The 26,989-nt window shown below is 40.2% G+C and overlaps 1 protein-coding gene across 3 annotated transcripts in view; it reads right to left on the minus strand.

The window, feature by feature from the left end:
- Positions 1 to 10,293: 10,293 nt before the first annotated feature.
- The window catches only part of LOC148032671 (uncharacterized), a 69,468-nt gene continuing 52,772 nt past the window's right edge, over positions 10,294 to 26,989 (minus strand). For 2 of the 3 annotated variants that reach the window (XM_087683290.1, XM_087683289.1), the window contains 3 exons: positions 14,094 to 14,141; positions 10,873 to 10,967; positions 10,295 to 10,720 (listed from right to left, as the gene is read on the minus strand). In XM_087683290.1, coding sequence (XP_087539416.1) covers positions 10,622 to 10,720; positions 10,873 to 10,967; positions 14,094 to 14,141 — 242 coding nt within the window. In that variant the 3' untranslated portion in view covers positions 10,295 to 10,621. Of the gene's footprint in view, positions 10,721 to 10,872; positions 10,968 to 14,093; positions 14,142 to 26,989 lie in introns of all 3 variants that reach the window. The other variant, XM_087683291.1, reaches the window with a different exon arrangement.

A 26,989-nucleotide genomic window follows, 5' to 3' on the forward strand; every position in this document is an offset into this window, starting at 1 on the left:
AAACACAAAAAAGAATTTGAATTAGGATGCATAATAGGCCTATTTGGAGGATAATCAAGGAGCTAGTAATGTCCTTTCGAGCTAGTGCTCCACTTGATTTGTGCCACTACACTGCAAGATTGGACCATCCTCGCATGTGACAACAATTATGCAATGGATTATATCTCAACAAAAAAGACCCATAAATGTCAACTTAGACCACTTTGCAGCCATGAGCATGCTAATTAATAGCGATATTTTGATTGTGTACACAATTTGTTGGGTATAAGAAACCTTGGAAACCTTCTAAGAACATGAGAAAAAAATCTATCCTTTCAAAGAAACATAAATATTTTGGAGATGTTTAGTGGAAGATTTGATAGTAGAAAGGTCTGGCAAAGTAAAAAAATTATAACCACCAACAAATATAAGAAATACTAATCAAACTATTAAGACATCCATACCCTCCTTTGGAGATGTCTTGATTGACAACCACTTTGTAATCGTCAAATTATGCAACTCAAAAATGCATACTTTCCATGATAAATTTTGGTAAATGCTTTGATTGCTTGGCTAACTCCCTTCTTAGCATAGAGTCCTTTTATTGCTTTGAATAGACCAAAATTTTGGCCCTCTAAACAGGACAATGCACAACCCTGCCCCATTTGGGTCATATTTTCAATCTCTCTTTTCTTTGTGGCTCTTTACAAAAATCACTTTTTGATTGTGTTTCACCAAGCATTTGGTGTCATTGATGGTTCCATACTAGTATTTTGATGGATTTTTTAATGGAGCGGATCTCCTTTGTAGAAATACCCCCATGTATCTTAACTACAACATCATTTCACAAAAAAAAAAGAGCATTTCTATATGTGTACATATATTGACTCATATGAGGATGCATGTACATAGACAAGCACACAAATGCATGAAAGCTTTATCTTCAACATCTTTGCTTTAGGGCCTAATTTACCTAAGCTTGAGACCTCATGTACTTATCATGTATCTATGTATGCATGCATGTGTATACATACAGTACACAAAAGCATGTCACATTTTTCTTTAACACCCTTTTTTAAAGGGCCTAGATTGATGCCTTATCTATTCACCATGTGAGCATCAGTGCATGTGTATCTTGTTTGATTTAACTACACATTCTAAGTTTGTCATTAAATCCATTTCCTTAATAATAAATTCACACCCATAACAAATAATATCTCCCATATATCATTTTTCCATGTATGCATGATCTATAGTACTAGTCCAAATTGTGTTTTTCTTTCCTCCAAGGGGGATTGAATGTTACTATATTTTGATAGTGATGTGTCCGAATATACCTAAGACCACCATGGCACTTTTATCCCTCTTTCGGAGGTTTTTTTTCCATGAGGGATAAAAGTGCCATGCAAAATGTCTATTCGCTTTTAAGGCATACTTAGTCTTGTAAATATTTTTATTCATATCTCTCAATACACTTTGAGTTGTGCTCTCTCAAGCTTCTACTTCTCTAAGATGTGCATGTGCATTCCAACAATCCTAAATCTAATAATTGGTATCAAAGCGGGCTTTGACCTCTTGACTAGACTCAAAAACACTTCATGCTTGATTATGTTAGATTGGGATGAGATTTGACAAGCATTCATAGGTCGAAAATGCTGTGGGCAAGCCCATATGGGCTTGACATTGTAAAATGTTTTATTCACGTTGCTTTTAGTCTTCATTTGCACTACAATCATTATTGTGTAGGCTATTGTCCTTTTATACAAATTTTTTGCCAATAGACAATTGTGCAAGCAAGAGCCCTTATGCTTTACTTTTTACAATGCTATGGCACAAGTTGGTTGTGTGTGTACTTTTCTCTATATATTCAACTTTTGCATCAAGTATAGTCAAAGACCATAGTTGGCAACAATGATGTATTCTATATATTGGCTATTAAGGACAAGTTAGATGGAATCAACTATCCACTATGGGCTTATATGATGAGTTATGTTTGGTTGCAAAGGGGCTTTGGAACATTTTGCATGAATTTAAAAGATGCTTTGGTGGTGTTTTAAAAGCTACAAGTCCAACAAAAGACACAGAAACAAGTGCTATGATGATGCTACAGGTTTGAATTTTGCTCCAATTAATATTAGAGCACCACCATCAACGCTAATATACTTACTAGATTTGTTGGGATGGCAAAGATGTAGAGGCTTATGCTTTGATTGAATTGGCTATTAAACATTCCATGATCTGACATATTCGCTCATGCAAGATAGTAAGGATGGTTTGGATACTCTTACACATGCATCAAGGAAGAAATGAGGCTTGTGTTGCTTATTTGCATAAGCAATTAGAGAGTGAATATATGGATGAAGGTGACTCCATGATGGAATTCCAATGATTTTTCATTTAATGAGTTGGTCTCTATTTTATTGTAAGAACAACAAAATAAGAAAAACAAGTTCATTATGTGTGTTGCAGACCAAGCTTTTGTGACTACTCAAAAAGGTAAAGGAGAGCCATCCTTTTCTCCTAGTAAGCAAAAATTTGTAATTTTTGTTCAAAAAATAAGGTAAATAAGGATGAGAATAAAAAAGAGAGTAAGACGTTTTGTAATATTGTAAGGACAAAGATCATTAAAGGACTATCATGAAGTGATAGTGAAAGAGGCCAAGAAGAAAGAGACTAGTATGGTTGTTGCAGTGTCTCTCCTTCTAAGTCAGAATTTGCAAGTGTCACAAGAGGGCACAATGCAATTATGACCCTTACTTACATGATTCTTGCATGTTTATTGTAGATGAGATGTATAATACTTAGACAATAGTACCACAAAGCATATTACTTCTCTATGCATAGTTCACTTCTCTTGAGCTTGCCACTAAGACCAATACTATGACATGCGCCAATAACTTTTCTTATTGTGTTAAAGAACTTTGAAAAATTGTATTGATTGCTTTAGGAAGAAGAAGGCTTCACCTACATGGTCCCTCACTCTCACTGTCACACTCTCTTTCACTCACTCTCTTACTCTCACTCTTAATGGTAGTACTTTTACACTTATAGATGGTTTGTATGTACTAGAACTTAAGAAAATTCAATGTCTTCTACACTTGCCAAGATTGTCTTGATTGTAAAGTTTATTTATGACACATATAGATTTCGTAATCTTCCTTGTAGTGATACAATTATTGCATCTGGTTCACTATGTCATGGGATGTATAAGCTTAATAACTATGGAAAATGTGTGGAAGATATGGCATGTACAGTTGCAAATTCACAAGAAATTTCAAATGTAAAACTTTCACATGCGTGTTTTGATAATTTGAAATTTGCTAGTTTGCTATGCTTATTGAATTTTGATATGATGTCTTCATTATCTAATGTTGAGGCACTTGGAAAATACATTTGTAAAGGCTATATATTGGATAAAATACCATGTGTTTTCCATCCAAATACATTCTTTTGGCAACTACTCGAACTTCATGACTTTCATTCATGACTACTTCAAGCTTTGTACTTAAGATGCATCCCACTAAGGCTTTGCATTCTATCACAAGCTATGGCTCATTTGCATATTTTTAGTTGCTTGGCTTACGCTTTAATACTCATGCAACAATGCAAGAAGCTAAATGACAAGGTTGGGAAATGCTTTTTTTTTTGGGACACCCTAATGAAAACAAAGGTTATAAGTTATACCATCCACAAAGTAAGGATATCTTCGCTAGCCATCATGTTGTCTTTGTGGGAGATGATGTCCATCCTTTTCTTTCATGTATCTACGACACTTTGTTACCTCTTTTCATTGGTATGAAAGAGATAAATGTACACTCACAAGATATCTACGACACTTTGTTACCTCTTTTCATTGGTATGAAAGAGATAAATGTACACTCACAAGATATCTATGACACTTTGTTACCTCTTTTCATTGGTATGTAGTCATATGGTGTACCAAATGAGACAATTTTTCAATCTATATCTCTTATGATCCATATATGTGCTTACTTTTGATGTAGATGTAAATGATGCACTTTTTGAAGGTTGATGTAAACATTATGTGATAGTAAGTTGGAAGCACGATTGACTAATTTGTACTCGTTCGAGCTCTCATAAGGCCTCTTATGCATTAGATGGTTATGCCTTGGTCATTTCTAATCTGTCTTTTGAAGATGTATAGAATTCGAAAAATTGGATAACTACTATGCAACTTGAGTATGATTTTATTGGTTGTTTCTAATCTATGTCTTTTGAAGACGTATAGAATTCAAAAAATTGGATAACTGCTGTGCAATTTGAGTATAATGAGAATGAGCTTGTGTCTTTTGAAGATGTATAGAATTCAAAAAACTAGTTAAGTACTATGCAATTTGAGTATGATTTATCGTCAAAAATCGTACTTGATTCTTATGTGATTTACCTCCTTGAAGAGGCCATTGACACCAAGAGGTCTATAAGTCAAAATGTAAGACAAACAACAATATTGATCTCTACAAAGCTAGACTTGTGGCAAAGGGTTATGCATAGCAAAAAGCATTGATTTGATAAGACATTTGTCCCCCATTTGATGTATGGTAATTATTCATAGCATTTGTGCATTAGAGCTCATAATGATTGGAATGCACATCAATTGGATATCAAAAATGCATTTCTAAATGGTAATTTACATGAGGAACTATGTGCATTAATAGCTCATAATGGTTGGAATGTACATTAATTGGACGTTAGAAGTGAACTTCTAAATGGTGATTTGCACGAGGAACTGTGTGTTTTTCAACCTTGTGGTTTGTATAGAAAGGAAAAAATAACAAAGTATACATATTAAAAAAGACATTGTATGGTCTAAAGCAAGTACCTTGAGCTTGGTATGAGAAGACATAGACACGTGATTAGAATAGTCCAATTGAAAGTACCTTGCATATCAAACATGAGGATGATGTGCATTTGATCATTATGGTTTAGGTTGTTGACTTACTACTCACCACCCTAATGAGACACATATTGCTAATTTTAAGGTTGAGTTGAATCTAACTTTTGACATGCCAAATTTGGATCTACTACATCATTATTTGGGCATTCAATTCAAGCAGTGTGATGGAGGTATTGCTTTGTGTCGAACAAAGTATATTGAGACGTTATTACAAAGATTTGGTCTTGAAGATTGCAAGTCTATTGCTAATTCTATGGAGATAGGTTTGAATTTGAGCCTTCATGATGAAGAAGACTACTTTGATATCTTTCTCTATTAGCAAGTTGTTGGATGCTTGATTTATGTATACGTTATGGGGCTTGACATTTAGTTTACAGTCTCACAGATGAGCAAGTTAATGCATAGCCTAAACACTAAGCATCAGTAAGTAGTGAAGTTGATATTTCTAAGGGATGCTCAGCACCCTAGGCTATTTTATCTCAATGAGAGATCATTATGACCAATTTTACATGCTTTTTAAAGTTCTAACTTTATTGATTGTTACAATACTCATGTATTCACAAGTGGTTTTTCCTTCATGCTTAGCAGCTCATGCATATTGTGGTTAAGGAAATAATCCATTGTGGCCATTTCTAGTTAGGAAGCTAAGTATAGGTAAACTTTCATAGCGATGGTTGAGTGTGTTTGGATCAAATGTCTCTTGGCTAATTTGGGTGTTGGACAAAATCATCTCTGCCACCACTATCATTGTCATTCATAGTTAAAATATTTGGAAGTTATACAAAATCCAATATTCCATGCACATACTAAGTACATTGAGGGTACACTATCATTATCTCAGGGAGAGACTCTTTGCAAGAGAGATAAACTTAACCTATGTGCCAACACAAGACAAGCTTGCAAAACTTTCCACAGAGGCTTTGCCTTGTGAGAAGTTCGAAGCTTTCCACAAAGCTCTGGGCCTACTCCCCTTTGTGGATTGATCTAGTCTACCAAGCATAGTTCTCTATACATGAGTGCAGGTTTTATTCACCACATCACTCTAAGGGGGGATTTATTACCATATTTCAGTAGTGATGTGCGGACACACTTGGGATCACCAAGGCACTTTTTTCCCTTTTTATAAGTTTTTTTCCTCCCTAGCTTTGTATATATACCTATTTACTTCTAGCACATACTTAGTCTTGTAAATCTTCTCTATTAATACCCCTCAATATACTTTAAGTTGTATTCTCTCAAGCTTTTTCTTCTCCAAGCTATATATGTGCATTCCTACAATCCTAAATCTAAGGGGAGGAAAGGGGGGGGGGGGGGGGGATAATGATAACAAGGGTGGGAGGAGGCTCAGGCTCAGGTGAAGGATTGAGAGAGAGAGAGAGAGAGAGAGAGAGAGAGAGAGAGAGAGAGAGTGTGTGTGTGTGTGTGTGTGTGTTTACAAAAGGTCAATGTGGCCTATGAGAGAAAACCAAAGTGCATCTATGTCTGATGTCATCTCATCATGAAAGTGGAAAAATAGCATCCTAGTATAAGACTGGTGTATAAAAACCTCCAAGTCTAAGAACTATATATACAAACTTTCTATATATTGTAATTGCCTCTCTAGATCTCAAGGTCAACACTTGTTCATAGCTATAATGTAGTCTCGGGTCACCTTGCTAATGTGCTTAGAGTGAGTCTCCAATGCCTTGCAATGATGGATTTGATTTGACTATGATATGGGTTCCTTAGTCATGGACATGATGGTTGAGGTCGTCATGCTCTATGATGTACAATGGCCATGTTTAACTCCATGGCATGGGATAGGCGCAATTTGGTAGAATGACTGTATTCTGTTGAACTAGTGAAGCCTATAGGATCTGGTCTATGGAAGAAGTTTGTCACTACTTTCTGCATTGGTTCCTCTAGGGGGGTTAGTCTTCTTCCTCATAATAGTGTTGTGCAATGCCTTTAGAGCTCCAAGACAAAAGGCCCTAGACATCTCTTATCCTCATACTCCATGACATGACATAGAGGTAGTGATGCCTTCGATATATGTCAAGATACACTATATAGTTGCATATGTAATGCTTTGTCTTGGGCTTTGGGCCACAAATGACATATCATGCCCTTTGTTGGAATATTTTTCCATTTGCTCATCTCCGTTCTCGGCCTATGGGAGGTACAAATATGTCCAATAGCAGCTGCATGTCATGGAAGAGGTGCATGTATATATATTGTGGTCAATAAATCTTGAGAGATGTAGGAAGTGGCTCAAGTAAAACTCCATCCTCGATCCTACATGGAAATGTGACAAGATTTAAGTCCCTCCTATCTCAACCCTCAGAATATAATCCCTCATGATTGAATTTAGCTTGAATTGACTAAGGGAGGGTGTGGGCTGTTCAAACTATCATCAAAAGGGGGGAGTCTCAATCAATGTCCAACCCATGAAAGCTTATCCAAGTTGCCATCTTTGAGTACTAGCAGTCCCTCTCATACACCAATGTGCTAGCCCTTTGAAGGTCAATGCCAATCTAGAATATCTCTAATGCAAGAGCTCCCATAACTTATATAAGAAGGTAATTGCTCTAAAAAGTGCCTCCAATCCTAGTTGTTTGAGGGAGGTCAATGCCAATATGGAGTATCTTTGATGCAAGAGCTCCCATAACTTGTGTAAGAAGGTCAGTGCTCTATAGAGTACCTCCATAACCATAGATGCAACTCTACTCTAACAATGGGGTGTTGGGTTTTTTTTAAAGGGAGGGAGGGGGTGCAAGTGGGGATATACGGGAGGGCTTAAACCTGAACATGCTTGATATCAACATCAATGGCCTCTCCATGCGATCCCAACTATCATAATAGTCCTCCTCTAACCAGTTTGATCAGTTAGTAGGCTCAGTCGTCTATGGTATAGGTTGCAACTCCAAACCTTAGCTCCATGTAGAAGAGTGGACGTGGCTCGAGCATCAAATAACCACAGTTTGGTGTGAGGTTCCTAAAACTATATATGGACACACTAATTCTCAATGACCCCTAGTGTTGCACAGCCTTTGCTAGCCGATGCAAATCTTGGGCCAAAAAAAGTGACTCCCAAGTATAAATACTCTCACATGCAGCTTGTTCTAGTGCATCTCCCTTGAATGTGTGAACATAGGTATATAAGTCACCCATGCTGCCAAATTGTTGAAAACCATGACCTTGGTCTTTCCAAGGTTTCTTCTGATCTCCATCTTTGCAAAAAGCATATAGTGATGTAGAAATTACATGGCCCAGTGGGGACAGAATCTGAGCAAGAAGTAGAGCACACATAACAAATATGAGAACAAATACTACTTTAATTTCAAATAAATTGATACAAAGATGGCTTTGTCCACCCATGCACTTTCACTGTGAAGCTTAGATGGTGATCCAAACAAATAATAGGTGAAGAGCTTAGGGTACCTAGAAAAACTCTGACTAGGTGAAAGATAAATTGACAATGGCTTTAGAGGGGTCTTTCTTTTATAGCCCACAAAGGTAGTTTGGCTAGCATGTCTGACCATATTATGAGCCTTCCCTAGTCAGCCAGGGAATATTCCCTTTACCGTTGGGCTGCAATCAATGCCTCTCGACCCTCGACCCTCGTGAGAGGGGCCGTTGGCCTCCCTAAGACCCCCCCCAACCAAGGGCTACTTTCGTAGCAAAACCCCAATAACTCTCATGCATTGTGCCTCGAGTTGCTACTAGCATAACCACTCTATCTAACCCAAAGGCTAGATCCACAAAGGTCACCTTTTTGTTATATGTCCGTGCTCACACATGGCTTCTCCTCATAATGGGGGCCTTACAACTTGGAGCACCATGGATCATTGGTGGCATGTTATGAGAGTGGGGCATTGGGCATATCTAACAAATGCGTCCAAGTAATGCTGCAAGCCAGGTGAGTCTAAAATGAGCACAATATCATGGACATACAACAACATCACTATCAACACTCTAGCTATGCTAGCTCAAACTCCACCTCCATGTCAATGTACTTAGACACCTCATCTATGTATAATCCAATTAGTGTGGGCAAAAGTGTATATCCCTCTTTTACTTCTACAGTGATGCAAATCCTTGCAAGTATCCCTCTAGGTGTGTGTACGCTGCTTTTCACTTCTTCCTAAAATACACACAACATCCCAATGCATATCCTTTGGCAGTCCAATATCTTACAATCTCTGCATGAAGCGTGCTTGGGATACTATGGCAAATGCCTAGTGGAAATCTGTGAAGCAATAGCAAGTCCTATCTCGAGCTCAACCCTCGATGATTGCTGTGAGTGAGGATAGTCTAGTGCAATGTATCCACATCTAAAACTGGCATATCCTATCTTCTCCTACCTTGTAAATCAACCCATGCATTGAACTTTAGGCTCCAATTGAGACCCATACATCTTGGCCAGCCTGTAGCCGATGACAATGGTCCTGTAGTTACTGGGAATTGAAAGAGTGGGACTATAGTATGGTCTAGCCAAACTAGGAATCCCTGACATGCTGCTCTATTAGACGTATATGCCACTATGAGTGCTAATTGTCACAAGCATGTGAGAAGTGCTCTGCTACCAGACCATCCTTATCCTGTGCTCTCCCGTTTTGTAATCTGTAGATCACCCCTCTGACCATCCTCTTGGCAAAGGATCCTATGGCCTAAGGACCTATGGGGACTGCATTGAAGGTTGCCTTGGTAGTATACGATACAACTATCTCCCATCAAACCCATGGATTTGGTGATGCAATCAATATGGGGGGTTCCCTCCTGAAAAACTCTCCATGCTCTCTTGCTATCCCATCCTAAGAATAGCTATCCCATCCAATGCCATCCTTGCTTGGCAATGTGCGTGAATGCTCAAAGCACTCTCTATAGGCGATTGCGAGTGTCCCCACATTCAATGCCATACCAGCCATGTCTATAGGCGATTCCAAATGCCCAACGCAGTCTCAAATACAACACATGCACACATGCACATGCACAGATTTTCTAAATGTTCTATATACTTCCTATATCAATTTTTCTCTGAGTCTGATGTCTTTGATGGGCACTAACACAAGGCTTTCCTATTTCTGATGTATTTGATGAGCACTAACATGAAGCTTATCACCTAGTTTAATTCATTTTCAATATTTGAAGTTCAAGTAAACAGGGCTTTACATGACAATATTTCTTATGGGGGAAAAGGAATTGCACATGCATCCATGATGCTATTTAAGTGTCTTTTCTTCCAATTGAACTGTGCAACCTTTTGATTCAATCTCCCATTTGAAGTTGCCAAAGATTGGGTTTAGTAAGTTCCATCTAAATTAGTTGGTGGCCGCTTTTCTGTGAGCACACACAATGTGCCCACGTATACACTCTTATGCATTGGAATATGCTACAATTCTGTGAAACGATCAAATATTGAATGATCATGCATTGAACAAGTGCCAACTTGTTAATCATGTACCACAGATGGATTAACCATGACTGTGTTGCTGTTACAGTAGTTCTCCTTGAGGACACTGCCAAAAAATTTGGCAAGAGAGTAGATTTACTTTTAATGAACAATGTATACATTCAAACCTTTGTTGACAACTTTCAGTTGCCAAATTTTAGCACAAAGATGCATTGTGCAGAACCATTTGATAGGCATCCAAACACACAATGCCAAGATCCAAGTCAAAAATATCCAAAATAGTACAATTAAAAAAATACATTCATCCTTTGAAAGGACTCGAATTGCACCTTCCACTAACAAAGGAAGGTGAAACCTGGTACATCTCTGACACAATTTACATCATCAAGTGAAAGTTCCCGTTCAAGCTGAGCTTGAGTAGCCTTCAGGACAGCCTGTAATGAACAAGGTCAATATCTCGGAACATTAAAAAGTGCAATCAAACAAGGTTGTCCTTTCAAGCAAACAAATTCTTTCTACCGACTGCATGCAATTGCTTAACTGAAGCACTGAAGTTGGATGATGATGAGGGAAACAATATACTGACATTGAATTCCATGTATGATGCTCTCATTGCAAGCCACTGCGCATCCATCATCTCAAAGGCCACACAGTAGAGCCTGTCGAATGCAAATTCATCTTCTGCAGCAAACATTAGTGTCAGGTAACCTGAAAGTCCTGGAGTGAAGATCTTCCCAACCTGTTCCACCAGGTTTGCAAGGTGACATGCAAAAAGGGCATTGTATACACAGTCTCTAATATCAGGAAGCATGAAATTAAGGAGCCATAACAGTGGTCAGGATTCAGGATAGTACACTCTTAACAGAAGACCAATGCCATTGATTCTATTCATTAGGCAGTAGAAAACGAGCTCCATGTCTAAGATGCATCCATCACATGTACCTCAAGGCACTTCTGAGGATCAGACAAAAAGTGCACATGCACAGATTGCATGTATCCTCTGCTATGGCATTGCACAGGAAGACTGTTAAAACAAGATTGTGTACAGAATCTATTTATCTTGTGGGTTGAGCTTTGCTGCTAAAAATCCTTCCAGTGTTGCAAGATTACATACATACTCATTGACCAAAAATCTCTAGCCTTCCTATGAAAGGGCCATACAGAAACATGGATTTATGGTATTCCAGAGTATTTATTGGAAAAGGCAAAAATTGTGCAGTATGTTGCAGAATTACATACAACGTGCTAGGATGTCTTGCTTTAGGAGAAAGAAGGTAGTATACAGTCCAAATATGCAGTATTTTATGCTAAACAGCTTAAGCATGCGGAACCAGATTGATGAAACAGCATGTTTTAGAATGTGAATGTCCAGGTTCAAGGACTCAAAAGTTCAAGGAATCAACACATGCTGATAGAATGTACAGCCCTGGTACTCAAGATACAGTTGTCAGAAACTATCTCAAAACAATTTCATGATACTCATATCAGTAAACAAGAAACCACACCAAACGCGTCTTTAGGGTGAACAATCCATTTCAAAACCAGAGAGATCAAATCCCTCCAAACAGAAATATTCAGGCCAATGAAGTAAATACCTGAACAACTGCACGTTTGTATGATGAAGCTGGGAGTGAAGACCATGGAGGCGCAATAAAGATAGCAATAAGTGAAGCATTGAATAGTAGTAGTTAGGGGTTTATATAGATCTAGTTATGCAAGTCAGTACCTTACCGCCTCCGCATTTTTTTGTGGAAGGAAATTTTGGCATGCATTGACAGCAAGGCTGCCTTCCAAATGTCTTGTCTTTACAATTTTGGCTTCCCAATACATAAATTGATACTAGATAAAACCTATGATTGAACTTTGTATAATCAATCTGGCAAATATCAATAGCAAAAATGGCTATTGAAAATGAAACCATAATTGAAAGTTCTCCAACCCCCCAATCACTTGAGCTAATACACATCTTCATATATAAAGATGAAGAGATTACTTCATCTAGTGTAATCATCTGGAAGTTGTAATGCTCTTTCAAACCATGCTGCACAAGATAAATAGCACGAGGATTCTTCTCACCATTTATGAAAGCCCTCTCTCACAGTCCACCTGCTTGTTACGATTGCCAACTGCATGCCAAATCTGCTCGTCTACACAACAGTCATTAAGGCCACATATTGCTCATACCTGGATATGTTCTCTTCAATGCCATCATGAAATCTTCACCTCACAACTTAGATACATTCACATAAAACTAAGTTCCCATGTTTTCTGAATTAAACAAGGATCAACACAATGGTCCTTCAGATTGAATTCCTTTGCTGAGATTTAATCTTTAATCAACAAGGCAATCGTGCTATGGTATTTAACAAACTATTAGCATGTGACAATGTAACTCTTCCAAGGGTTCACATCAGCAGTTTCATTCTATCCCAGAAGCGTGACTAGATTGTGCATGGACTTCTTGTCCATATGTACAACTGCATATCCAAGATAACCATTGTTGGCTTGTTCAGCAAAGGACAAGACCCGATATTGAACACATTACCAACTTCTGAGGAATCTTGTCTCTAGCATGGACTATTAAAAGTACAAGCTCAAGGTACCACGCCAAGTTATATGTGACACTTGCATTGCCATATTTGCACATGGCTTTTAAGTGGCACATGGTCCTCTTTGCCAATTGGACCACATTCCCTTATCTTTTTTATGCTTGGATTGTTCTATCCATGATGCCAAATGGATTTTTCACTTGATCGCTCCTTGTAATTCCTGAGTCCCTTCTATCTTTCTAGAGGCTCATCAGAGACATCTATCGGTGCATTAGGTTGAATTTTCTACATTTTCCAACAATACATTGACTTACACATCCAAACTGGCTTGTATATAATTGATCAAATAAACCATTATAAATGAACTCACACAGTACATGCCACAAATGAAAATCTCTTGACATATTGTAACTAGCATTTTACCAAGTGTTTGCATCACAAATCCCCTATAATGTATGCAAATAAAAATAAAGCTATGAAATGCAAAAGCAAGTAACTTTTTTGTGATGAAATCTCTATCCCCTCAGATCACACATCTTTCTTATACTCCACTCCTCTAAAATGCCATTTCTTTGACATGGTTCATAATCTTCTATTTGGTTATTTCAACTCTGATCAATTGTCTTGTATCTTGTTTGTTGCATCATGGGTGTCTTGTGTGACTATTCATCTTCATCCTGTTGGTGGCATCACTGTAAACCTTTCCTCTTTCAATCTTCTCAAAAATTTTGTTTGCATGTTACTTGTGTCATTGTTGACATCTGTCTTCTTCATACTCCAGCTCTCCGAGTGATATCCTATTAGTTGAGTATTGTAAACAATGCACCAATACCCCAACTTTGCATACCTTTTACTACACTTTTATAGCAGAGATAGTTTCTAATGCATATCCCAAATGTAGGCCTCTTTATAATATAAAAAGCAGATAAAAGACTGCTAGTGTTCACACATGCTCTAACTGCATGATATGTTGGATATTGAGTTGAGTAGAGTGGACAATAAAATTTATTAATCAGAAATGTAGAACATCAAGCAATGGAGTTGATATGCTGGATATTGAGTTAAGTAGAGTGGACAACACATTTATTAATCAGAAATGTACAACATCAACAAGCAATGGACTTACTAACTGAAACTTAAAAGGTCTAATAGAACGTAAATTACAATAATCAAAAACTTTTCCCACAAGCCTCATGGGCCACGGTGAACAAAGTGTACAATTAAAACCTTAAGAGCAACCAGACAAATGTAATGGTACCTTCAAGAAACTTAAGAAAGGTTCTTCCACAGATGCTTTTCGGTTTAGCTACAAAATAAAAAGGCCAACTGTTAATGGATTACAAGGTCAAACAATCAAAGACAACACTCATTTTTAAACTCACACACACACACTCTCTCTCTCTCTCTCTCTCTCTCACCCCGGGTGAAGAGTTTGAATCAATGAATTGAAATATTTATAAAGGTCCGTTTGGTCAACCAAGCAAACTCAAAGACAAGTAAAAAAAACAACACACACAGTTAGTTATTTTCATTTCATTTTGATTGTTATTCTCGAGTCGAGATAGCATGGTTAGATGTACTCAATTCTTTATCTCATAGGTCACCTTGGCTTTTTAGAGGCGCAAACCCCCCTCTCTCTTTTTTTTTTCCCATAATGGATGTTATATTTATAAAGTACTAAACAACAAAAGAGTTACAAAAGTCATGGCAAAGACGCAGAGGAAATTGCCATATGCCAGGGAAGTAAGTCCTCCCGAGGGAGTAAGTCAGAGTGCCGAATGAGATCTATCTGCCAATGCAAGATACCTTTAAGCCTTGCAATATGTCCCTGAACATTAGAGGCTGAATCAAAAAGAAAAGCATTCCGAATGGTCCAATTGCGCCAGCAGCTCCAGTATCTAAGAAAGTGAAACAAGATCTTCATATGCAACTGTGCCGGTGTGGGGTATTTGGTCCGTACAAAAACCCAATCAAAAGGGCTTAGCGAGAAACCAACCACTGCTCGCCAAACCGCTGACAAGAGTGACTAGATTTTCTTAGCGAGAGGGCAAGAAATAAATCAATGACGGGCCGATTCCACACTGGTGGTGCAAAAGAAACAATTGCCGTTGGAGATTCGACGCTTGGAAAGGGCTGAAGCAAGAGGAAGACCACCAATCATCACCCTCCAAAGAAAGGCCTTGTATTTGAAAGGTGTCTTGTTCAACCAGCCCTCCATCACAGTTGCCTTCCACCATGACTGAGATTTACGCAATCCCCATACAGTATTAGCTTTAGTAACCAGCCATTGATGATCTTTAATCAGAAGATGATACACCTGGTTAGTTGAGGCCTTTTCCAAATTCAGCCGACCTGCAAGGTCCCAGTCCTGCCAGGGATGATCCGAAGTAAGGGCAGGAAAGGGTTGTCTGCTCTGGAGCACCAGCAAAAGCTGTTCCCATAAATCACGGTATCCACGAGGGATCCTGAAAAGCCTCCTGGCTGTACGAAACGATATCAATACATTGCGACTGGCAAGGGTGGCATCTGCAACTGAAGTCAAGTCGAAACGTGCCATGCGGTTAAATTTTGGTCTGAGCTCATGTTTGCCTTCCCAAGAAAGTAATTGCGAGGCTGCTAACAATTCCAGTTGAAAAGAGTTAGTATCTAAGCGGTCCTCTGCTGGATGCCACCTACCTTTTGGAGAACCAATTTCCAGGAACATACCAAATGAGCAAGCAGGGATGAAGAAGGACTAGAAAACCGAGAGTCTGCATTAAGAACATGCCACCAGGAGCTCCGAATTTGGGTATTACCATGCACAAGCCCGTGATCCTCAAGAAAATAACGGGCTATAAAGACCCACGGGTGATGATCCAAGCACATGGCACGAAAAAGAGACCAACGAAGTGCCAGCATATGAGTTTCGGCTTCCAAAATAGCCCCACCACCCATGCGTTTGGGGGTACATGCATGCGACCAAGAAATCCATGAAATGTCTGCATGCAAGGAGTCCTTCCATAACATGAAACGAATGTATTGAGTAAGAGCATTCAATGTAGTAGTAGTCCAAGGCAGCAATGGCAAGAAATATGTGAGCATTGGCAACATAATTGTCTGAGCCACTTTCAGGCGAACATGGAAGGGCCAAGCCTGCGACTTCCAATACAGAAACTTAGCTGCCAGTTTCTGTGTGCCAGTCCAATGAGTGCAAATCTGACTCCGTGCAACTGAGAATGGCTGATTTCAAAGCATTGATATGAAGACCAGAAGCATGACCAAAGAGAGTTCAAACATCTCATGCTTTGCAAAGATTATCCTTGTCCGCACGCAAAATCATAAAGCTGTCATCAGCCAAGGATTGACTAATGAAGTGCTGTTCAAAAGGAAGAGACAATCCAACCGAGTAGAAGCTGCCATATGAGATAACATCGAAAGAACCGGATGAGTCGCAAGGGCAAAAAAGAGAGGACTCAAAGGGCAACCCTGTCTCACAGAGCGTGCAAGGACAAATGGCTCGGTAACACCACCATTCAGCATAACTCGCGAAGAAGCCGCAGCACTAATGGTGTAGATCAAACGAGACATTCGAGTATCAAAGCCCATAGTAGACATAAGTTCTGCAATGAAAGACTAGTCTAAATAATCAAAAGCCTTTTCCAGGTCCAATTGAATCAATACCACCTCCTGATTAGAGTGCCTTGCATAGTCAATAGCCATTTGCACATTTAAGACATTATGCAGAATGTTTCGGCCCTTAATGAAACCATATTGAAGAGGATGCACAATGGCAGGAAGATGCTTATGGAGCCGATTCGCCATCACTTTGGAAAAGATTTTATACATCGAACCCATCAAAGAAATTGGTCGCCAATGTTTCAACATTGACGGCGAAGGAACTTTTGGAAGCAGTTTGATAAGACCTTCTTTCCATGAGAAATGCATGAACCCCGTTTCCCAAACCTACTGAAACATAGCCGTCAATGGTTTCACCAGTTGGGTAGCAAAAACCTTAAAGAATTCATTGGTGAGACCATCTCAACAGGGACTTTTATCCTTGGGCAAGTGTAACAAAACATCCATAACCTCCACCTCACGAATATCTGTCTCCAAAGTAGTTTGCATGTCATCTGGAACCTGATTACGGACCAAATCATAGAAAACTGAGCAGGCATGAGTAACTTGGTTAGAAGGTGAAGGAGTAGAACCAAGAAGGCTTAGAAAATAACTCCTACATATATTCACAATAGTCTGAGGATCAATGACCATTCGACCTTCTGCATCCTGGAGTCTAGTCATATTCTCTCGAGCAGGAGATGCATGTAGAGCTCGAAAGAACTTATGAGTCTGACAAGCACTATCTTGCAAATTCTCAGTCAAATTTTGCAATTTGGCTTGCTGATAAGATTTCAACTGAAACTCTTTAATAAGATTAGCCAAACGCATAGCCAGTGGCAGCAGAAGTACATCATCTGGAGTCTCCACCAGTAGAGAACAAACCAAAGCCAGTAATTCCTCCGCTGCTTGTCGACGCCGCTGACAAAGAGAGGTATGATGGATCCCATACTGCTGAACAACCCGCTGCACATTAGAGAGCAATCATTCAAAAGAAGCATTGCCCTCAGAGGAGAAGTTCAATAAAAATCTATCAATCAATTGCTGCATATAACCTTGAAAGATTGAATGCTTCAAATAAGACGAGTTGAAACGCTAAGGGAGTCTATCCAGAAATTGCTTAAAAGGTGCAATGGGTTGTGCAAGTATCTCAAGCTGTAGAGGAAAATGGTCCAACAAGGCATATTGCTGCAACACTTTCATTTCCAGCATCTCAGAAAGAAAAGCATCATCTTGCATGATGTACATGCGGTCCAACCGCGACCATGTAGTTGTATACTGCGCAGAATGAAAAGTAAACCCTGTAGAAGAAGGACGTAGCCATGATCAGAGATCTTGCTTAAGTACGGCAAGAGCAAACACATTCCACACACGGCTTTCCGGAGCATCCATCACCGAATGCTCTGATGTGGACTGTGAAGAATCAACACACACATTAAAATCCCCCATCAAAAAACCCCGTCTGCCAAGTAACAAGGAGGTCTACAAAGTATTCTAAAGATCCCGACGGGATAAAGGGTCATTTGGAGCATAGAGGCCAAGTAACCATAAGATCTCTCCTTCAAATAAAACTTCAATCACCACAAAACGACCATGTACATTTTTAATAAGAACAGGCTGATATTTCTCATGTACAATCATAAGCACACCAGAATAATGCATGGCATGTGTCCCTGCATAAAACAAGCGAAACCCATGGCAATCCACAACTTTTCATGCTTCACCGTGACTCTTGTGCTCAACAGCACACAAGACATCCCACTGATTCTCATGCAATACAGTCCACATGGTATGTTGCTTATTGCGAGAACAAATGCCTCGCATATTCCACGTGGCTATATTAATGTGTATTCAAAAAAGAAAATCAGGAACGAGGCAAAGCTTGCCTCGATTCAATCTTTTCTACTAGAATGTCAAGGACTCTCTCATCCAAAAAATCAGCTAACACGACAAAAGAGTTCTGATGGCCAGATTTAGAAGTAGACGGTGTATCCACTGTCTTGGGGATAGAACGGGGATAACGACGATCCCATGGGGTAATCATGTTACCTCTAGCATCAAAAGCCAACTTAGCAGGTGGCCCTTCGGACCGTCCGTAAATACTTTCCTAGTAGGCTGATTGCGAGGAGCAGAAGAAACCATAGCCTGAGCAGTGTGCTCTGAAGACAACATTTCTTTCCTGCACATATAAGTAGGCAAGGAATCTTGTGAAACATTAGGCACAGTATCCACCATACCAGCATCAAACCTTTTACCTTTTTTGGCACGTACATCTACCCAGTCATTGCCACGGGAATCCAAACCCGAAACATGTTGTTTACCTTTATTCAAAACTTTAGGTGGCTGGGTTGCATCCTACGATGGAGCATCAAGCACCATATCTTCCATGGGAGGCAAAACATGCTCAGCATTTGAAATCGGTTGCTTCACTGGGCATTCGGCCATAAAATGCCCAAATTTTCCATACGAAAAACAATGCCCTGCAAAGTTACCCCATTTCAAATGGAAGTGCAAAGGATGCATGCCAGAGCAATTAAGACATAACCAAGCAGGCCTTTTCCGAGCAGTGTCCCATAACATACACAAACGGTTACGATTCATGGCCCTTAGGCTCGGGGGAACCAAAACAGTGCCCACAACAGCCATGGAATCCTTTAACAGTGGCCAATAGACAGCTGGTTTTCCACTTCAACCCACACCGGGCATTCATGTTGAAGCAGGCGCTGAAAATCTACCATTGGGCGCCATGGCACAACATGGATCAAATGGCGATCAAAGAACAATGGCAGTTTAGACAGCAGATCGGCACGATGCTTCTCAGATTTCAACAGCACCTCATAAAAGCCTCGGGGCCCAACAAAAATCTCTTCAACACACTCCCCTTGTAGTAGACTTTGTAGCCACTGGTGAATATGGGAAAGCACTGGGATCCTACCAGTGAAGAAAAGTATAACAGCACGTTTATAAAACACTGAGAATGAGAGCAAGACATTTTTCGGGTCCACAGTGGCTTCCAGAACATCTTCAGTTCCAGAGTTAGAAAACGCTTTATGATTATGTTGAACATAATCACCAAGCAGAGTGTTGGCAAACTCCAACAAATGCTCCCAGTCAACATCCTGAGAATCCATAGAATCAGAAGCAACCTGAGCATAAGAACGTTCCTGATGATCCATTGTATCTTCCGAAGTATGCTTGGTGTGTTTGCTCGCAGGCTGGAAGTCAGGACCAAGGGGCATCTCCTCTGTGCAAGGAACCATATCCTTTAGTTCCTCTGTATCAGAATCCGGACCATGGCAGCACTGTTTGATCAATAAAGGCCATATCCAGACCAGCCATGTTGTATCACCACTTGTGCAGGTCAGATGCAGAGGCACGATCCACAAGTAAGACGACCTTCAAGCAGGGTGCGCTGAAGACTGCCCGAACAGCAGGACTGTTTCTGCCTAGGATAGAGTTGTCCCTTCTCCCAATGTGGCGTCTGTGTCTCAGGAACAGATCTGGGCGCCACACGAATAGGTTGCAGGCGTGCACGGGCAGTGGTCGCGGAAGGTAGGTACCGATGACAGGTTGTAGGCGTGCAGGGACAGAACTCGCACGACGACAGGGAAAAAAGTAGAGCTCACGGAAGGCAGAAACGGTGCAGGCCTCTCTCTCTCTCTCTCTCTCTCTCGCGCGCGCGCGGAACAAGACGACACTGGAAGGAAGGTCGCACGCCAGTAAGCACCACGGGTCGACAGGATATTTACAAGTAGGTAAGAGCGGGGATCACTGTTATGAGTAGGGCAGAACGGACCCGGCAGTAGTCTGAGGGGAGAACTCAGGCAGGGCGCAGGGCAGGAAAACACGTCCGCACATCAGGGGGAGTCGCATCCGCCATCGCTTCTCTCTCTCTCTCTCACTAAGCTCTCTCTCTCCAAACCCCTCTCTCTCTCTCTCTCTCTCTCTCTCTCTTCATAATGAATTGGCTACACTAGTGGTAATCCACTTATTTTATTAACCCACTAACTTGGGTTTTAATCTCCCTTTTTTCCAGATCTATGCCAAATGACCCTACATGTTCAACTTAATCGACTGGGAGAGGCATGGCACATCAGAGAGCAGAGCACACAGCGGGTCCCAGTCAGAGAGGGGCCCACCCAGACGACTATTACACAGTTCTTTCAGACAGACAGAGTGAGAGCTACTGTACCAGCCTCCAGCCAGACCTCCGGGCTCACACTACAGCAGGCTGAGGATCAGCGTACCCGACGCCGCACAAGGATCCGTGGGTTTCGGACCCCACAGCCACACCGACAGGAGATCCGGAGGATTCTTGATCTACATCGACAGCAGACTGAGATCCGACGACACTCGACACATTGGATCTCAGATCTCCAGTTTGCTCTTTCTCCACCGCCGATGTACCACATCCTGCATCCAGGAGGGATCACCTGCTATTAGCGACTTCGACGACTGCTACTACATCCCAGGATAGTATATCTCCCTGCATCTGTTACATATACACATCGCACCACTTTATCACAGCCGGCGACAGTTGTTCCCCTATCACAGCCGACATTTGTTACCCCTTTGTAGCCATTATCTGGAGTACCAGAGCTACATACGCACATACACATACACGACACTTATCACACTCACAGCACCGTATTTTCAGTTTCCAGTTTTTAGCTTTTCATTCAGCACTTTTAATTTGGATAGCTGGACCTCATCAGTTGTATCACAGTTTGTCTCATAGGCCAGTTTTGGTCTTTAGAAGACGTTAATATAACTTTCTTTCTTTCTTTCTTTCTCTCTCTCTCTCTCTCTCTGTCTCTGTCTCTCTCTCTCTCTCTCTCAATAGGTATTTGTATCAATTACGAAAAAATACAAGTACCAGATTGCAAGATTACAAAATGTAGGATGGCTCTAGTCCATTGTGTATAAAAGATACAAAGTCGCAACAAAGGAACAGAGGAGATTGCTGTATGCCAAGGGACTAAATCATCTCTGACCAAGATATCAGCATGTTGTAGAAGATCAAGCTGCCACTGGAGAAGACCCTTAAGTTTCGCAAGAGGACACTTAATGCCCGAGGCAACATTAAAAATGAATGCATTGCAAGTGACCCACATATACTAGTAACCCCAAAATCTGAAAAAGTGATAACAAAATCTTCATGTGAGCTTGAGGCAAACCATTGTATTTAGCTTTTTCAAAAACCTAGTCAAGTGGACGCATCCTTGTGCCCACCACTGCAAGCCAAATGTTCAAGAAAAGGGCCCAAATCTTCCAAGCAAAAGGGCAGGAAATGAATCTATGATGGGACGACTCCACCGCAGCTGTATAGAAGAAACAATTCCCATTAGATATACCTCTATGGTGAAGAGCTGACGCAAGAGGGAGGCCCCCCACCAACATTCTCCAAGTATGAATACCTTGCATTTGAATGGCATCTTATTCATCCATCCCTCCATTATTGTCAATTTCCACCAAACTTTAGATTTGTGCAATCTCCAAAGAGAATTGGCTTTGGTGCACCACGATCCATATGCGGTCTCTGATTATGAGATGATAGCTTTGATTAACTAAAGAGAATTGAAAGGTCAAATGCCCTGAAAGATCCCAGTCCAATCAAAATCTAGAACAAGAAAGGGTTGTCGATCTTGCAAGAGATCATAGACTCTGCCCTAGAGATCACTATAGCCACGTGATACCCGAAAGACTCTTTTGATGGTACGAAAGGACATTTGGATGCCTCGGGGCAAGAGAGTGGCATTAGCCACTCAAGTCAATCCAAGACATGCCATGCGATTAAATTTAGGTCTCTCCTTTAATTTGTTTCACAAGGACATGAAATTTTGTTGCTTTGCTTAGCATTTGATTAAAAGTTAATCAAATGTTTTAATGTCACTTCCAGACGTCAGGTGTAAGTTATTTATTTCACACTGTGGGACCCAAGACCCTGAGATATCAGTTGGTTGGTGCCAAAGGCAAAAGTTATTATTAATAAGTTATGCTTGACAAGTACTAGGTGGTACCTAGTGTAAAATTTGGGTCTAGACCAATTTATTGGCCACTAATGTCAATGGTGACATTAGAGACTAGGCATTAATTGATTAATTAATGTCAATCTAAGGGTCAATAACTACCTAAGGATACTTGGAAGACAAATTGGCCTAGCCCATTTAATGATTCGCTAGTGAAATTAAAATTTTAAGCACTAGGATAATTTTTAAATTAATGTTTAAAATTAATATTCTGAAAATTAATTTAATAGGCTAGATAATGCTAAAAAAATGAGATTAAAAGGTTGTCACATAGCAAAACTTACACATATAAGTGAAAAAAACATTTTTAGGGGCTAGTGGAAGTCTACTCCAACCATTGTGAGAGAGGAGGAGGCTGTTAGAGATCAAGAAGAGGCTACTACTGATGTGATTTATAGTGTAGCCATCATGGATCAATCCTATAGCATGTGACAGCTGTTTGGAGCCCTCTAGGAGTAGGTAAGAGCAACCTAACATCCTTCTAGGGCAAAGGCAAATGATAGCTTATAAGAGGGGCCAACAATCTTTCTAGTTGTCCTAAGCTATATGTGACAGCTTCCATGGCTATGTGAGCAAGGTAACTGTAGCTTTTGTTGTGATGAAACTTTAAAATTTCTCTCTCTACAGCATTCTTTCTCATCCCCCAGCCATCTCTCAAGTTATCTTAGCATTTTCTAGTAGTTTGAGCCATCAAAGGAAGAGATTTCAGTCAATCTTTGCTATAAACTGTAGTCACAGGGAGTGCGAGGATCGAGACACTCAGTCTTTGCTAGCAACAAGGAGAATGAGAGTGAGAGAGAGTAGAGTAGGCAGGAGAGTGAATACAGTTTTTGGGTACAATGATGAATGTACCACTTTAGGTTTTTATATATATATATATATATATATATGTATATATATATATAAGTACAAGTGCTAAGGGTGTGTTCACACCCGAGCACATTTAAAAGGCACGTGGATCTTTATTCCCAACAACCTCCCACCTAAAGGCAACGTGCCTTAAGAGGAGAAAAGAATCAGCTAAGTCTAGGTATGTACAAAGCTGAAATACATATATCTATCCAACTCCCATCATCTATCGGCAATGGGCAAACCACTCTGTTGGAAGGCCCTTTGTGAGAAGGTCTGCAGGATTATCATCTGTATGTACTTTGATGAGCTCAATGCTCTTGCTGTCAAGTACATCTCTAATGAAGTGGTATTTCATCTATATGTGCTTCGTCTTCACATGAAAGACGGGATTCCGTGCTAGCATAATAGCACTCTAACTATCAAGGCAGCCACATACTCTGCCTCTGTAGTAGACAATGCAACACACTTTTGTAGCCTCGACATCCAAGAGACTACTCCTGTGAAAGTAAACACATACCCAGAAGTGGATTTTTTGTAATCCACATGATCAGTATAGTCTGCATCCGTAAAGCCAAAGACAGATGCCTTCTGCTTTTCGAAGTAGATGCACAACTCCTTTGTGCCTTTGAGGTATCTCATAATACCTTTCACTGCTTCCCAATGCTTTTCACCAAGGTTTGCCATGTATTTGCTAACCACTCCTACTGCAAAGGTAATGTTGCGATGTGTAGCAACCATAGCATACATCAAACAGTCAACAGCTGAAGCATATGGTATCTTGGACATTTCAGCCTTCTCATCATCAGATGTAGCGCTGTCCTATGGACTAAGTTTCATATATAGAGGCAATGGAACCCCAATTGTTTTCCCCCCTCGATATTGAAACGCTGCACAACCTCGAACCCCAATTGTTTTCCCCCCTCCATATTGAAACCCTGCAAAACCTTGGAGATATACTCCTGTTGAGATAGATAGAGCAATCCTTTTGACCTATCTCTGAGTATTCGCATGCCAAGAATGTGATTTGCATCACCAAGATTCTTCATATCAAAGCTGCCACGAAGACTTTGCTTCAGTGAGTCCAAGGCATGAGTATCCCTGCCAACAATCAGGATGTCCTCAACATACAGAACCAAGATAATCAGGCTGCCATCTGCTGCCTTCTTGGTGTATAAGCAGTGATCCACTTGACTTCTATGGAAACCTTGAGACTGCATAAATGTATCAAGCTTTTGATACCATTCTCTTGGTGCTTGTTTCAGCCCATACAAACTCCTTTTGAGTTTACATATCATCTTCTCTTTTTCTTTTTCCACAAACCCTTCAGGCTGCTGCATATATATATCTTCATGCAGATCACCATGTAAGAATGCAATCTTTACATCCATCTGTATGAGCTCCATATCTTCAGTTGCAACAAAGCCCAAAATGATTCTCAATGTAGTCATCTTGACTATAGGAGAAACGATCTCATCAAAGTCAAATCCGTGTTCCTGCTTGTACCCCTTCACAACCAATCTTGCTTTGTACTTTGGTGAGGAACCAAAAGTGACCTTCATCTTGTAAACCCATTTGCATGGAAGTGTTTTCTGCCCTTTAGGCAACTGCACCAAGTCCCAAGTGCCATTTTTCTCAAGAGATTTCATTTCTAACAACTTGACTTTATACCATTTCTTGCCGTTCTATCTATTCATTGCTTCCTTGAAGCAAGACGGTTTACCACAGTCTGTCAACATGACATAATCAGCCACATTGTTTGCACCAGGAATGAATCTATCAAGTTGTTTAGTAGCCCTAGATGATCTCCTAAATCAATGATCATTGTTTGTTGGCTGTTGCGCATTTTCAGCTTGCTGTCCTGGCATTTCAGCCTGCAAATCAGCATTAACAGCTTGCTGTGCTCATTGTTCCTGCACGTGTAGTGGCTCATTATCATTGGCAATAGCTGGCTAATTATTTCCAGCATTATTTTCTGCATTTACAATTTCATTTACAGCACATATTTGCTGCTGTACAACGGGCACATTTTTCAAGCTCTTCTTGAGCTAAGGTACATGCTGTACATGCTGAAGTGTGAAGATAGAACCATGCTGAAACTGCAATTGCACATTACCAATACCTGCAATGTCACATGCATAGTTGTCCCCAAGATGGACAACACCATGTCGACCCCTTGTATAGGCAAAGAACCACTCATGATGAGGGGTGACATGAAAGGAAGCACCTAAATCGAGAATCCAGGTATGCATGTCATCATCTATATTTGCAAGTAAAGCATGTGCAGCAAAGTGTGAAGAGACAAAGAGTACGTCATTCCCACTGTCACTGTCATGAGTAACTACATTCACCTCTTCAATTTTGACACTGCTCTTCTTAGGTTGACTCTTTTTTTTCTCTTCCTTGCTATCATCTGTCTTCTTGTCCTTTCCTTTCTCTTTCTTCCATTTGTAGCAGTCACATTTAAAGTGACCCTTCTTGCCACAATGATGGCATTCAACATCTTTGCCACGTGATTTACTGCGTCCCTTACTATCAGATTTGCCTTTCTGTTATGATTTGCCCCTAGTATGCAAAGCACTGGAAGACTTACTAGATGCATTGTTCTGCTGATTCATTTCTTCCATAAGTAGAGTACTCTCTACATCAGCATACAAAAGAATCGCATTAGAATTGCTCATAGTAGTCATGAATGCATCCCAACTCTCTGGAAGAGTTCAAAGCAAGAATGTAGTCTTAAATTCTTCATCAATCAAGAACTTCAAGGCAACCAACTGGCTGAAAATGGAGGTAAACTCACTCAAGTCAGTAGACATTGTTGTACCCTCTTTCATACTTTCATACGCAAATCCATAAGCTTTTTAAGCCAATACACTTTGCTTGCAGCACTCTTCTGTGTATACAGTTCTTCCAGTCGAGTCCAAATAGCATATGCAGAATCCAAACCTTTAATGTTAAATAGCAAGCCATCAGAAATCAATAGCTCAATGGTTGAGCATGCAAGCTCATTTAACTCATCCCAATCGTCCTGTTCCGTATCTGCAGGTTTTGCCCCTTTTGTCTTAATCGTCTTTGCCTGCTTCTTTTGCAACAGGATATTGTAGCACTGTTTTTGCCAAACTGCAAAGTTATGTGCTCCTTCAAGCTTTTTTATGTGCATGAGGTTACTACTGTCACTCATGCCAGCCATGATTTTCAGCCCAAATGTGACCAAAAAATTCAGTAAATGCAGGCCCAAACTGTCACACAAGTGACCAAGGTACAAACAAGTACCAACCAGCAATAAATGACCACGTAGAAGCAGAAATTTCAGGTCTGTAAGTAAATTCTTAGAAGCACAAAACCATGTGCTACAACATTCCACAACTCATTACAGCTGTTCGAAGGGAAAATACATCACATTACATGAGAAGTCCCAAATGTTAGCTGCAATTTCTATTGTACATGTATCCACGGGCATAAAAATATACATTACATGAGAAGTCCCAAATGTTAGCTGCAATTTCTATTGTACATGTACCCACGGGCATAAAAATTGACACACACGGTCAAAAGCCCCAAAATTTTTGTGCTCAAAGCATTATCCATACATCTAAACTATCTCTAACAAGCATAGAATAGGCCAATTTTTCCAAAATAGAGCAATTTCAGCAAAACCCCCAAATTTCGATTATCAATCTGT

Source organism: Lygodium microphyllum, chromosome 8 (genome assembly GCF_053477565.2).
Source record: "Lygodium microphyllum isolate KBCC chromosome 8, Lygodium_microphyllum_v1.1.10, whole genome shotgun sequence".
NCBI classification, from domain to species: domain Eukaryota; kingdom Viridiplantae; phylum Streptophyta; class Polypodiopsida; order Schizaeales; family Lygodiaceae; genus Lygodium; species Lygodium microphyllum.